Source organism: Grus americana, chromosome 3, assembly GCF_028858705.1.
Source record: "Grus americana isolate bGruAme1 chromosome 3, bGruAme1.mat, whole genome shotgun sequence".
Classification (NCBI taxonomy): domain Eukaryota; kingdom Metazoa; phylum Chordata; class Aves; order Gruiformes; family Gruidae; genus Grus; species Grus americana.
In genome coordinates this window covers 124609035-124623601 of record NC_072854.1, presented here as the reverse complement: position 1 = coordinate 124623601, position 14567 = coordinate 124609035, and the positions used below count along the sequence as shown (strand labels likewise).

Below are 14567 nucleotides of genomic sequence, written 5' to 3'. Positions count from 1 at the left end.
AACATGCTTCTGAGACTTTCTATTTTTGTAATATTAATGTCATGCATGTGAATAACTCTTGGCTGTGGGGGGAAAAAAGGACTTGTGTGCAGCAAAAGTAACCGAATTCTGCAGTTGTTTTTTTTTCCAAAGTGGATGTAATAAAGAACAACAATTGTACGTTGATTTTAGAGGTGAGAGGGCATGAATCGCTAATTCTCATTTCCTATGGGAGGAAGATAGAATCCACTTATTAGGGAGTAGTGCTCAGAAGACTTTTTTTAAACAAATACTCTCTTACACATTCAAGCCAGGTGGTTTGTTTAGGCTTTGTTGGAGACAAAACACAAATGAACTCGAGAAAATGCATCCAAGATAAACAAGTCTTATACCCCTTACTCAGAAAATGAATGAATGAATTGACAACAAAATTTTAAGTCATGCACTTATATTAGCAAACAAGGTGTAAGGCCAGGCAATGCAAACCAGATTTATTGGCATATAAATAAATAAGCCAGTTTAGTGAAGCTTGGCTTTAGTGACTTCAGTCCTGATTTCATGCAAAGAAGATGTGATTTATCATAATCCTGTAAGAATGTGTATTTAGAAGATGCATGGGTTTTTTTCTCCACATCTTCAGGCCTGGGAAAGACTGGAAAAAGCTGAACATGAAAGAGAACTGGCACTGCGAAATGAGCTCATCAGACAAGAGAAACTGGAACAACTTGCACGCAGATTTGATCGCAAGGCAGCTATGAGAGAAACTTGGCTGAGTGAAAATCAACGTCTTGTTTCTCAGGTGCTGCTTTCAGAAATTGTCTGTGTGACTAAAAGGATTCCCATGAGTAATTATAGGATACAGTTCTTACAAAGAGAACATTTCCTCCCCTATGCCTCATATTTTACTGAATCTATGTATATTTATATTTGTTGTACGCGCGTGCAAATGTATATTTAGTGTATATGTGTATGTACCGTATGTCCTATCTTTAATGCATTTGGGCTAGCCCTTCCCTGAATCTGTCAGCCTGTACTCAGAAGATATTGATGTGGAAATATCTACCCACAGTCAAGATTTTCTTTATCTGAATAGTTTGGTCAACTTGCTGGAATTAGCCCAGGAATTAATTTTATTTTTTAATATTAGAGATGACTTTAAAAAAATCCAAAGCCCCAGCCTAATCCTAATGGTCACCATGATTCTTCCCCCGAAGGTAGTAAATGATATCTCTGATTTTATCAGTGGTTTTCTGGTTATCAGAGGTATCTCTGATTTTATTAAAGACGACTTTCAGCGCATTTTTGAGATCCCAGATTTGCTAACAACTGTATTCTGCACAATCATGTTATGAGCAGTAGGGCTTTTCTCCTCAGCAGCCGTTACTGAAGAAGTCTCTCTGTCTTTACAGGATAATTTTGGCTTTGACCTTCCAGCAGTAGAGGCCGCAACAAAAAAACACGAGGCCATTGAAACAGACATTGCAGCGTACGAAGAACGAGTCCAGGCCGTGGTTGCGGTTGCGAAGGAGCTTGAGACTGAAAATTACCATGATATCAAACGCATTACTGCGAGAAAGGACAACGTTATACGCCTATGGGAGTATCTCCTGGAGCTGCTCAGGGCACGGAGACAGCGGCTGGAGATGAATCTTGGTCTGCAAAAGATTTTCCAGGAAATGCTGTACATTATGGACTGGATGGATGAGATGAAGGTAGGTGTTGGCCATTTGAGAATGTAGGCCAAATGTTTCAGAGAGGCATGGGTGTCCTTTTTTGTAAATTTTTAAGATTCATTTTGCCGCTCTGGTCAAATAGACAAATGCAGAAGATCCACGTTCAAGAACAGTGAACAAATTCCTTATACCTTATGATGATTTTTTAAAAATAAAGATTAAAAACAAGTAAGGAAAAAGAACAAGTTCAGCTCCTATAAAAAACTACTTTTCAGCTTCATGCCTCTCTCATAAGGGCGAGAAGCTTTGGTCACAGTGCTTGGGTAAGGATGACAATTGTGGTGAAAGGGAATTAAATAATCTCTCTTCATCACAATTTACGTGGGGAACAAGTCACCTCTTCACCTCTGTGCTTTAAAAAGCATGAATTTCTTCCTGTCTGTTCTCCTGGGATCTGGGAAGGGAGAGGACCAGGACTTTGTTCTTGTCCATCAGCCAGCAGAACTTGGAAGCTGTTGGAGGAAAGGAAGATGTGTGTAGCTCAGTGGCAGCTCACAGCACCTAGGCTGAGTGCTTTTCGTTGTTCCTGCTGAGCTAACTTAGCTTCTCATCATCCTAGACTTAAAACTGCATTAAAGAGCAGTCAAGTTCTTCATGGTTGCCAGTGATTTTAAAAATTTTGGCTCAAATTCGTATCAGCCATGTCTCTATACGTTTGAAATAACTCTCCTTATGGGCCTGGTGTTTCTCTGGACTTAAATCAATGTCACAGCAGAGAACAGTGTAATACCTGGAGTCATTAAGAAACAAACAGCTTATGGCCATCAGCCCATTTTACTTGTCTTTTACATTTTGATCAGGTGCTTCTGCTGTCTCAAGACTATGGCAAACATTTGTTAGGGGTTGAAGACCTGTTGCAGAAACATGCTCTTGTGGAAGCTGACATTGCTATTCAGGCTGAGAGAGTGAGAGGGGTCAATGCATCTGCTCAGAAGTTTGCCACCGATGGAGAAGGTAACTAGCGACCAACACGTCCTTCTTTGTCTTAATTACATATGAGGTTATCTATAAGCCTCATTAGTTCTGCAAGGCACGTTAGGTTACCAGAATAAGAGAATCCAGCTTCATTTGTTCCTTCTTTACTCACTGTGTCAATAATTAATTTGTCCAGGTACCTGCTCAAGAATTCATTGTGACATTCTGTTTTGCATGGAATGTCACGCTCCTAACCAGCAGCTGCTGTAACTTTGTAGTAGTCACCATTAATTCCCCGTTCTGTGTTTGAAATGCAAACAATGCAAATTATTGGACCCAGTCCGATATTGTCCCAATTTATGCTAAATAAAAGCAATTCCACTAAACCAGTGTCATTAGCTAGAGCAAATTATGTTCATTTTATGCAGTTATGTGTATGAAGCTGGTATAAATCTGGAGTAGTGAATTTTGTTCCACTGAAAACAGTCATGAATATCTTTCCTTTTGTTTTTGCTTGTTTGGGGTTTTTTTGTCTTTATGCAAACAACAGTATTTTCTGATCTGTGTTGTTGTATGGTGGAGCTTGAATAGTTCGCACTCGCTTTCGAGAGACTAACTATGAATTCTTTTACGTAAACTTTGTAAATGGAACAAAGAGGAATTAAGAACTCTGTGTATGCCCCAGCTGTAGAGATGAAAATTAGTCAGTCCAAGTTGTAATGTACATTCTCTGTCTGAACAGGTTACAAACCATGTGACCCGCAGGTTATCAGGGACCGTGTTGCTCACATGGAGTTCTGTTACCAAGAGCTGTGCCAGCTTGCAGCCGAGCGCCGGGCCCGCTTGGAGGAGTCCCGGCGCCTCTGGAAGTTCTTCTGGGAAATGGCTGAAGAGGAAGGTTGGATCAGGGAGAAGGAACAGATCCTGTCATCTGATGACTATGGGAAGGACCTAACCAGTGTCGTCCGTCTCTTGAGTAAACATAAGGCGTTTGAAGACGAAATGAGTGGTCGTAGCGGCCACTTTCAGCAGGCAATAAAAGAAGGTGAAGACATGATTGCGGAGGAGCATTTTGGGTCTGAGAAAATCAGAGAAAGAATTAAGGATATCCGGGAGCAGTGGGCTAACTTGGAACAGTTATCTGCCATTAGGAAGAAGCGTCTGGAGGAAGCCTCTCTCCTTCACCAGTTCCAGGCTGACGCGGATGACATTGATGCGTGGATGTTGGACATCCTCAAAATTGTCTCCAGCAATGATGTTGGCCATGATGAATACTCCACTCAGTCCTTGGTCAAGAAACACAAAGATGTGGCTGAAGAGATTGCAAGCTACCGGCCAACCATTGACTCGCTTCATGAACAAGCAAAGGCTCTACCGCAGGAACATGCTGGATCTCCAGATGTGCAAGGCAGATTGTCCGGCATAGAGGAAAGATATAAAGAGGTTGCTGAGCTGACTCGGCTGCGTAAACAGGCCTTGCAGGATACCCTTGCTCTTTATAAGATGTTCAGTGAGGCAGATGCTTGTGAGCTTTGGATTGACGAAAAGGAGAAGTGGCTGAATAATATGCAGATTCCAGAGAAACTGGAGGACCTGGAAGTGATCCAGCACAGGTGAGAATGCCGTTGCCAGGAAGTTTGGGGAATAGTGGGTAGAAGTTTGTTTACACCAGCTGCTTTTCTCAGCTTGCCTGTGGCTCGGATTCTCTAATGCCTGTGTGATCTTTTTGTGTTTGTTTCCCCCCCCACCCCGCCTCCATCAGATTTGAAAGCTTAGAACCAGAAATGAACAATCAGGCATCCCGTGTTGCAGTAGTGAACCAAATTGCTAGACAGCTGATGCACAGCGGCCATCCAAGTGAGAAGGAGATCAAAGCACAGCAAGATAAACTCAACACAAGGTAAGCGAATGCCTCATGCTCATGAACATGACACTGGCTGAAACAAGTACAGTGGGGTCATTTGTGTTTCTTATATGGGTTTTTTTTAAGATATTCTGATACCGCTGCCTGAAGTATCTTCAAGGTACGCCTTTAAAGCTTCAGAAGGAAAAAAGAGCTGTGTCTTTCAAATATTTGATTAACAGATGGTGTTTTGCTGTTGACTTCAATCAGGTCCTGAGTGTATCAGTACCTTGTTTTGAGAGCTGGAAATTTACTGTAATGACTATTATGATAAAAAAAGAAACCAACATAATTTCATGTAAACTCATTTTTTGGCTTCAAAATAAGCCGAGAGAGTACATTTAATGTAGCAACTAGCAATTTTTCACTTGAGGAAAAATTATACTTTTAAGAACTCGGTGTTGCTGGTACTTGTCATATTCTAATATATGCCATAGCTTGGTTAATGGTTGTTTTGCTAAAACTATTGATGATATGGGAAGGACTGAAAAAAACCATGAATAGTTAGGTTATTTCATGGCTTGCCAAGCTAATGTGAGCAATTGCTCACGCAGAAATGTTGCCATATCCTTTTCCCTTATTATACACAAATCTCAATTTCTCTGCTTTTCTCTCCTCACAAATTTCAGATGGAGCCAGTTCAGAGAACTGGTAGATAGGAAGAAGGATGCTCTGCTCTCTGCTCTGAGTATCCAGAACTACCATCTTGAATGTAACGAAACCAAATCCTGGATCAGGGAAAAGACCAAAGTGATTGAATCCACACAGGATCTGGGTAATGATCTAGCTGGAGTGATGGCCCTGCAGAGGAAGCTGACGGGCATGGAACGTGACCTGGTAGCCATTGAAGCCAAGCTAAGCGACCTGCAAAAAGAGGCAGAAAAGTTGGAATCAGAGCATCCTGACCAGGCACAAGCTATCCTTTCACGGCTGGCAGAAATCAATGATGTATGGGAAGAAATGAAGACCACCCTCAAGAACCGGGAAGAGTCCCTTGGAGAGGCAAGCAAGCTGCAGCAGTTCCTCAGAGATCTGGATGACTTCCAGTCTTGGCTATCCAGAACGCAGACTGCAATTGCATCCGAAGATATGCCAAACACACTGACAGAGGCTGAGAAGCTGCTTACTCAACATGAGAATATTAAGAATGAAATCAACAATTATGAGGAAGATTATCAGAAGATGCGGGACATGGGTGAGATGGTGACACAAGGTCAAACTGACGCTCAGTACATGTTCTTACGCCAGCGCCTACAAGCTTTGGACACTGGATGGAATGAGCTTCACAAAATGTGGGAGAACAGGCAAAATCTCCTTTCCCAGTCTCATGCCTACCAGCTGTTTCTCAGAGATACCAAGCAAGCAGAAGCATTTCTTAATAACCAGGCAAGGGGTCAAGATACACCTTATTTTTTTTTAACTATAACTTGCTTTTTCTATTTTACATCTAACTGTTCCTGGGAGATGTTTCTTTTCACATGTGGTGAATCTGTTGTTGGAGCAGATAGCATAGCCTGAGTGTAATACTTCTATCTCTCTGATTTATGCTTTAATCACAGGAGTATGTTTTGGCACACACGGAAATGCCCACTACCTTGGAAGGAGCAGAAGCTGCTATTAAAAAACAGGAGGACTTCATGACCACGATGGACGCCAATGAAGAAAAGATCAATGCAGTTGTAGAGACTGGCAGGAGGCTAGTTAGTGATGGGAACATTAACTCTGATAAAATCCAGGAGAAAGTGGACTCTATTGATGACAGGTAAGGTCAGAATGATGGCAGAATGTAGCTGTTCATACTTTAATTCTGTTCTCTGAGAGATTATCTTTTACCAGAATCTGAAGGCAAAGTAACGTGTTAGAAAATGGCAATGAGCTCACTACCCAGAATTTGGCTATATAGGTGTTGCTATATAATTCTTGGAGTATTAACAGACGTTATATTATGGTGGGAGCTATAGCAGTTAGCTATACCTGCTTCCACAAGTTTCCTCTGCTAGCTCCTAGCTGATTTAATGATAAAAATGTATTCCTGTCCTTCCTCTGAGGAAGGAATGTGGCTCTTCTAGAGTGTAATTGGCATTGTATCTACCCCACCCGCTTGGCTTTGATTGCCTTTTCCAACTTGTCTGGCCCTTCTGAAAGCATATTAGGAAGCATTGGTACAAATGTGTCTTTCATCCCAGAACAAGTCTTTTGCTTTGTCTCTCTAGCTGTGGCATGGATGCAATAGAATGTTAAGAGTTTCTTTTTCTTTGAAAATCAAATGTTCAGTTTTGACAGCTATGATTCATGGTTCTTTTTGCTTTTGGTGTGAATAATAGTGGAGTCTTTCAAGGCACTTTTAATCATGAGTATCAGTAAGCTCATACAGAACTTTTATGTCGAATGTTACTGATGACCCTTCTGTCAGACTTGCATCCTTCCACAGCCGGTAAGCTCAGAGTTATCCAGATGCTTTTATCTCCAAGGGGAAACTGAACTGAAGTAGTTGAGAAAATGTTGTGCCTTTCCTGTTTTGGCAAACATGTCCCACTGGGTATGCATCCACTTCAGCTGTGACTCGTGGCTTCGAGAAGGGTTCAACAGGATATTCCTGTTCCCAGAGCTTGCTGAGGACCTCTGAGCCCTCTGACAACCTAACCCTGAGGATACCTCTTGTTTTCTTTTTCTCTCTAACCAGCTTGACTCTCTGTAGATCCCAAAGAGAATCTGCAAAGGCCAGGAAGAGGAGGTTATATGAGAGCAATCAAGGTGAAAGCTAGGAAATTAATTTTCCTTATTCACCCTCTCTGACTTTCAATATTCTCTGCTATAAGTTTTCCCATCCACTTACGAAAGCAGGAGGACTTGATCCTGGCCTTCTGGTCAGGTGTCTTCTTTCTGCAACTTCTGGGATATTAACAGATGGCATCCGAGGGTATTGCCGCAAATGGTCAGCTGCTTCTTGCAGCCCTTTCTGAGGTGGCTGGAGTGGGAGAGAGCTTCAGCCTCTGTCCTGTGTGCTCTGCAGAGAGGTTCCTGCTGCCCTGCCTGTGCTGCTCTGGGGACTGTTTTCCCCCAGTGCAGCTACTCCTCTGTGTCCCCATTGTCCTGTGGCATCCCAGCTGGCCACCTGGGCCGTCCTGGCTGTGGGACGTGTGCTGGAGTTCCTACTCTGAATGGCAGGCAAGTCCTAGGGACTGTATTTTTTAAGGTCACTTTTTTCCAACCCGTTTCCTCAATTCCAAAGCTATTTATGCAGAGCGCTGCAAAAACCATCCGGTGCACTCTATTCAGGAAATCCGTGTGATTGCTCTCTGAGTCTGTAAGGCTGATAAGCCTCAAGAACAAAGCCTTAGAGCTGGGTGTAGTGGGAGTGGTAGCAAAGGAAGCCTCTTTGGTTGTACAAAAAATTGCTCTCCCAACCAAGCTCCACCTGGATGTATAACAAAGGACCAAAACAAACAAGTACAAATATGTGCAGTGGCTCCGTACTTCCCATCTGGAGCTCTTTGTAGTTTTTAGTATTGCTAATAGTGTTTCTTACAGTCGTGCTTTCAAGCAATTCCAGAGGAGACTCCACTGTCTGTTGGCACAGCAGACAGACCCTGCCCTAAAACGGTTACCATCTAGATAGACATGGTAGGCATCAGGCTAAGGAAGGAGAGTCCAGAAGCAGAGTGGAGCTGTGCAATAGGAGCTAAACATTTCAGCACTACCTTTTAGTGCTGTTCACAGGGGATAATAAATGGGAATAAGGACATGGAGACAGGGTGAGGGAAGGAGAGGGTGGGTTCGAATAAAGCTATCACTACCTAGCTTTTCCAGCTAGGAGAGAAGCTGGTCTCCTCCGTGCAGCTGTTCCTGCTTTGGTGACTTCTGCTGCTGTTTCTGCCAGCCACGGGAAGTGTTTTCTCCTCCATTTTCTCTTGGAAGAGTGCAAGGGGACTGCCCTAGTCTGTGCACCTGCGCATGGCCTCTCTGATTCTGCAAATGAGATTTAGTTTAAAGACAGTGGCAGATCTGACTCAGATTGTGATCTGGATCTGTTTTTTGTCAACTTTTGTATTTGTGCATCTTTCTGCTCAGCAGAGAATAGAAATAATTTTTGTTCTTGCCCATTCAGAAAGGAGAGTGCCTCTTGTTTGCTGGAACAACTAAAGAAGCTAAAACTGCCTTGCATTTATCTCAGTATTCTTAGCAGGCAGTTGCATTCACGTGACATGTAAGATTTATTATTCCTGCACAGGCTTTGAAACGCACAGGCTTACAGTTAAACCACAAGTGATTTTGTCAGTTTTCAGTATTGTTAGCATTCTCAGGGGCCTCTGGTGAGACAGCATGGGAACTTTGTGGCAAATTTTGGTGCTCTGCTCTTGGATTAATTTGAGTCAGACACCTCCTTTTTTCGGAACACATCTCGTTTTCCTGTTTTAGATTCTTCATAATGTTGCCACAGAAGGAAGATGCCCCCATATTTTAACTGACTACAGTACATTCTCTGTCCTCTCTTTTGCCATGTAGGTCCGGCTTAGCTTGGACATTTGGAGCTGAGGTTGTCTCTTCAGTAAATGCATAGGGAAGCCTCCTTTTAATGCAGCCCTAGACACTGCTATGGTGTAAGTTGCATGTGTGATTATTTATGTGAACAGGCAGATGAATTCAAAGTCATTCTAAATAATTAGAGTCTGCAGAGCAAACTCTTTCGTGCAAGTGTGGGATCCTCTTCCATAGTTTTAGCAAATTAGTAAGAAGCGGTCATTGACAACCTTAAGTGTGATGAGGTCTGAGTTTCTGGCCCTTCTCTGTCGTGTGAAGAGCAGGGTTTTAATAGTTATGACTGCGATCAGCAGCTGAACAGTAAGCTTTGAGCTTTCCTCCACCCTCCAGTGATGGCCAAGTGCTTGTAGCCTTGAGCAGAGCTGCAGTCCAGCCTGTCCGCCACCCTGACATGCCCGGCTGGCTCAGCTGGGGCCTCTGCACCTTAACACCATGCTCTTCTAGTATCTGGATGAAAAATTGTATTACAAAGATGTCTGATCTCCAGTCTGTCTGCCTGTTTATTCTACCTGAAGCTCTTCTGGCATACTGGTAGTAGAGGGTGGGAGAAGCTTTCTAGTGGTAGGTGTGATTATGCACAGAAAATTCTAAAATCTCTGTCACTGGAGCTTTTAAAGACTTTAGGGAAACATGAACAAGGAATAAATAATGTTTAGATACAGTCAGCCTGGGGCAGAACAGACTAAATTACTTCTTAAGGACCTTTACTCCCATAAAAAATAACGGCAATTCTATGATGAAAATACAGGAATTCCTGCCTGTTCCAGCAGTGCGCATCCTCAAAATGCTACTACTACCACATCTTCAAGTATCCAGTTTAAACCTTGTTACAGTTCAGCCCTGTTGTTCTTCAGAGAATACTCATCTTTCAGTCTCACTCCAGGTCGTCTTGGACAGCCAACCTGTTACAGTTAAATAGCTCTAAGTGCCAAAGATCGTATTTGTTATGCTGAGGACAAAAAAAAACCCCAACCAAGTATGTCATCATCTGTTTGATATCTCTGCACAGTTTCCCTTCAAAGTTCTTGAAGGTAGTATTTCCAACACTGTCTGGGAGATATTTTTGTTAGTTTTTTAAACTTGACGTTTTTTCAACATAAGATCTTCTTTACTTACTCTTAACTCTATTCAAATAAGCATCATGAAAATTCTCTCTTTATTTTCACAACTTGTGTCCTCTCCAGAATACATGAGTCTATAATGTAATCTAGCCTTAAACCTATGATATCATCGTGATAAAATCACCCAAGCAATTCCTTGCTTCATTTTAGCAACCTGAGTAATGCACTGTATTTGCCCAGGCATATAAAAACCAGCCAAGAAAGAGTGGAATCAAACCCAATGATGTTAGCTATGTTATTGAGATGTTTCCTAAGGCACAATTTGTGTGTCCTTTCCTTTGTGCTCTCTCAGATAACACCTGTCAGAACTTCAAGATTACCTGGGCTTGGACTCCAGCCTCTTGCTTTAGTGGCTACATATGTCTTCCTTGCCATCTGATCTGTAAATCAATTTTCTTGACCTACGGCTATATAGGTGCTGCTTGCCTGGTTATTCAGAGGAAGCTGTTGAGACAAAAGAGAAGCAATTTGTACCCTGTAAAGGGTTTTCTCCTATTCCTTTGCCTACAGACCTTTTCCTTTTATGTAAAACATATACCTAAGTATTCCTTGTGTTTCTGGAGTCACTAAATTGGTGCCAGAGAGCTTGCTCTGGCAACTTACTGTAGATCAGGAAAAGCTGTATCTTAATCCAGTTGTTGTCATCGACATGTAATTTACAGTCTTCTAGAGTATCGTGAGTCTCTGGAGATTTCCACTAGCATGGATTTATTTAGCTATTGCCAGTATGTGCTGAGATCATCTTATAAATTGCCACCCTTTAAAATAATTTCCAACTCTCTATCCCTGTTTATCTTAGGTTATTACAAAGGGCAGCAATATTTCACTTTAAGACCCTGCACAGTGAAATATGAACAAATCTAACACAGTGAGTGGTAAATAAAGATTACCTTCTTTACTCTGCCTCCTCCATCTAAATCACCTCATAAATAATGAAAGTACTGAAGGACAGGGATAACTACCCCAGATTAAGCATTAGTTAAAAACACATTCAAGAGAGACCTTGGGAATCAGCTCTTCAGGCACCATGTCCATTTGAAGAACCCACCAAGACCTTTGGGACTGCCAGCATGACTCATCATTCAAAGGGCAAACAGGAACTAAAAATAGGGCTTCTAGACAAACCTTTTCTTCTCTCTATTCTTAAACGCTCTGAAAAATATGTTCCAACGTGCATAAAGCTTCTATTTGCAGAAACACACAGGTGTGTTGCAGGCGTTGTTTGTTCAATAGAGCATTTGGAAGGTTGTATAAACCACCCCAGCTTTGTTCAGGAGAAGGAGGCGCTGAGTTATAGCAAAGGTATATTATAAAGAGCATTACAGCAAGCACACACTTTGCAAGAGCCACGTAATGTGCAATCTTATTGTTGCGATTTTGCAGATAGTTTTCTTATGTTTTTTGGCAAACAATCTGAACTTTCCTGTGGTCTTGGAATTAGTGGGCCAAATTCTGTACATAACACTTGTGAAACCCTGCTGACTTCAAAATTTTCCCTGTGTATTTAACTGGTCACAAAAACAAGTAGATGCTGAACTTAAGTAAGCACATTAAATAACGCATGCGTATCTGAGCCTCAAAAATGTCCTTCAGTTGAAAGGCAGTAAAAGGCACACACCGTGTACTTATTCAATACGTGTAGCCCAGGGAGGCTACAGAAATGAACAAATGATGGTTTTGCATGAAATGCCCATTTCAAGCTGTTTTTTTCTTCTGTTATTTTTTTGACTAGACATAGGAAGAACCGTGAAGCAGCCAGTGAACTTCTGATGAGACTGAAAGATAACAGGGATCTTCAGAAGTTTCTTCAGGATTGTCAAGAGGTAAATTATGTCCTTCCATTTTTATTGCTAAAAGCCACATCCTGCAGAAGAATGTTCTTACCCCATATTTTATGAGGTCTGGAATACTCAGCAGTTTGCAGGCAAGTGATCCAGTAGTATTTAGTGTGCAGTAAACAATTAAAAAAACCCCAACAAGCCAATGCCCAAAACCCTGCAAAAACTCTTCTGTTTGTTTTTTTCCTCATGAACTGAACTTCCTTTTGTTATCTAAGCTAGAGAGAGGGAAAATTGCCAAAAGCAATGAAGATTTTCTGCTGTGGTATAAATTAATCATGTGGAATTGGGTGGGATTAGCACTGAACTCATTAAGAATTTTGTTTACAGCTGTATCTATGCATGTGGCCTGGTGCAGGAGATTTCAAGTGATTTCTACAAAACATTAGTGAGAAGAATAGGAGGTTAGGAATAAGAAGGGAGCAGGATTAAACTGGATAATTTTTAATGTGTTATTTATCTGATAGTTTGCATGTGTTTAAAATTGTTAAGTACTATAACATTTAAAAAAAGAAATCCTTTCCAGATTTTCTAGTGACTTACACGGACTGTTTACACTGAAGGCAACATTTTAAAGTTAGGAATAATCTTGTTCCTAGCACGAGGAATTAATCAAGTAATTTTCAGGTTCTTTCATGCAGTACTGACAGATATTAAAGAGCCTTGCCTGTGACGTGTATTAAAAACTAGCTATCCTTATCTGAAGCCTGCAAACAGCTGACTATGACAAAGCTGTGCTTTTAAATTCAGGAGTCGGTACATTAGCTGCACATCATAGCCAGCTACAAGGGATTGGAAGTCACTGCAGTGTGTCTGAATGGAATTGCCCCACAGCTGAGATTTCCTTCAAGAAACAGACAAAACGATGATCATAAACTGGGCAAATGATGTTTACTGCTTGGTTGCCTAGATGCAGTCTATTTTCCTGCATTGCGTAAGCTAACCATGAACTTGGCTTAAATTGCTCCTTCCTTGGTAGTAAAAACATGACAGACTAGCAAAAATTCTGCTGTTATTAGCAGCAGCTTCTTCCTTCCTCTGCAACATCTCTAGTACAAAAATCCTCTGGCTTTTGGAGCTCTTCTAGCTTCTGTGTCAGTGTGATTGTGTTCCCTGGGATCTGTTTTTTCCCCTATATCATTGACAGAAAAAGGAAAACATAAAAGCTCTAGTGTCTGGCCGCCTGAATGCCTTTCCTCTCGATTGTTTCTCTCCAGCCACTAACGCATGGGTGTCTCGACTGTATGGTTCAAAGACAGAACTTACAATACCCAAATGTTACAAATTTCTTCAGTCCTTTTTGAGAGGACATTAGCCTTGATGATAATTGAATGGTTGTTTTCTGAGAAGACAGCCATAATGAGACTTGGAATTTGCATTAGCGTGATTACAAAGCGCCTGCTGATACCTTCGTGTGGCTGGAGGGATTGTGTGGTGGAGCGGCGGTGTCCTGCAGGGTGGAAGCGAGCCAAGGGAATACCTCGCCCTTTGCTTTTTTGTTAGCGCTGAACGCGAAGCTGGGAATTGTTAGAAAACAGATTTGAGCCAGTCTCCGTTTCACCTAGCAATGATCCTTTGGCCTTCCTGCCTGCTGCCTTAGGGACAGTTTCCCATCCGTCTGTAACTTGAGGAAAGGAAGAGTGGTTTCTGCAGTGTGCTCCTTCCCCAGGGCAGCCACTTTCCTCATCGGTCACCCCGTGCTGAAGTATTATTGTAAATGTGGCCTCCTGCCCCTCGCTCCTTCCTGCCTCTGACTCACAGGCGAGGCGGTGAGCAGGGTCAGTGGCACTCGAGGAGGTGGCAGGACAATGCTCATAACAACAGCTCAGCAATGAGAAATCTGTCCTTCAGGTCGCAGGCGAGGGAAAATGCAGCAGACTTTCTTGGTGTCAGTAGTCAGATGCAGTCACAGGTTAATCCTGGGGTGTTGCTTTTTTTGTCTGTTTCTCGCATTCATAAATACAAATGTGTTAAATAAATCTGCTGAGTGAATGAAATAAAGAGTGACAGCAGAAAGTCCTGAGGAGGTGTGATAAATTTTGCCATTTAGTTTTCTTTGACTTCCTGCTCTTTCACAGCTCACCTTAGCCGAGATTAAAGCTGATCTTCCCTGTAAGTGCTTCCAAGTCCCAGCACTGTCTGGGCTAATTTCTCTAGGGACGCCAGAGTGAAAGCACTTGGCGAGACTCTGCACGTCAGAAGTTTTCTGCCTGTTCACGGAATGTGCCGGCAGGTTTTGTCATGCAGCGCAGACGTCTGTGAACCTTACGCCACAAGATGGGCTGTGTCAACTTGGGTATTTGCAATGTCTGGGAAGTGCAGCAGCAGTTGGTGCTCTTTCACCTTCCCTTGTTGCTCTGCCAGATTTACAAGGGGTTTGTCTCTGTATTTCCCTTAGTTTGTGCCAGGTTTTCATTGCAGAGTGTTACAGAACTGATAGCAGAAACAGAATTTTGTGTTATAGGTGCAAAGGACAGGAGGTAGCCTAGTAGCTAACTCTGCTGGCATTAACAACTCACTCATGGTTTCCTGGAGA

General features: G+C 42.2%; 1 protein-coding gene across 7 annotated transcripts in view; it reads left to right on the top strand.

Moving 5' to 3' along the window:
- SPTBN1 (spectrin beta, non-erythrocytic 1) overlaps positions 1 to 14567 on the top strand; it is a 138852-nt gene that overhangs the window by 98078 nt on the left and 26207 nt on the right. For all 7 annotated transcript variants that reach the window (XM_054818937.1, XM_054818936.1, XM_054818941.1 and 4 more), the window contains 8 exons: positions 620 to 778; positions 1389 to 1691; positions 2513 to 2666; positions 3370 to 4240; positions 4390 to 4527; positions 5160 to 5916; positions 6090 to 6292; positions 11926 to 12016. In XM_054818937.1, the coding sequence (XP_054674912.1) occupies positions 620 to 778; positions 1389 to 1691; positions 2513 to 2666; positions 3370 to 4240; positions 4390 to 4527; positions 5160 to 5916; positions 6090 to 6292; positions 11926 to 12016 (2676 nt within the window). The remainder of the gene's footprint in view (positions 1 to 619; positions 779 to 1388; positions 1692 to 2512; positions 2667 to 3369; positions 4241 to 4389; positions 4528 to 5159; positions 5917 to 6089; positions 6293 to 11925; positions 12017 to 14567) is intronic.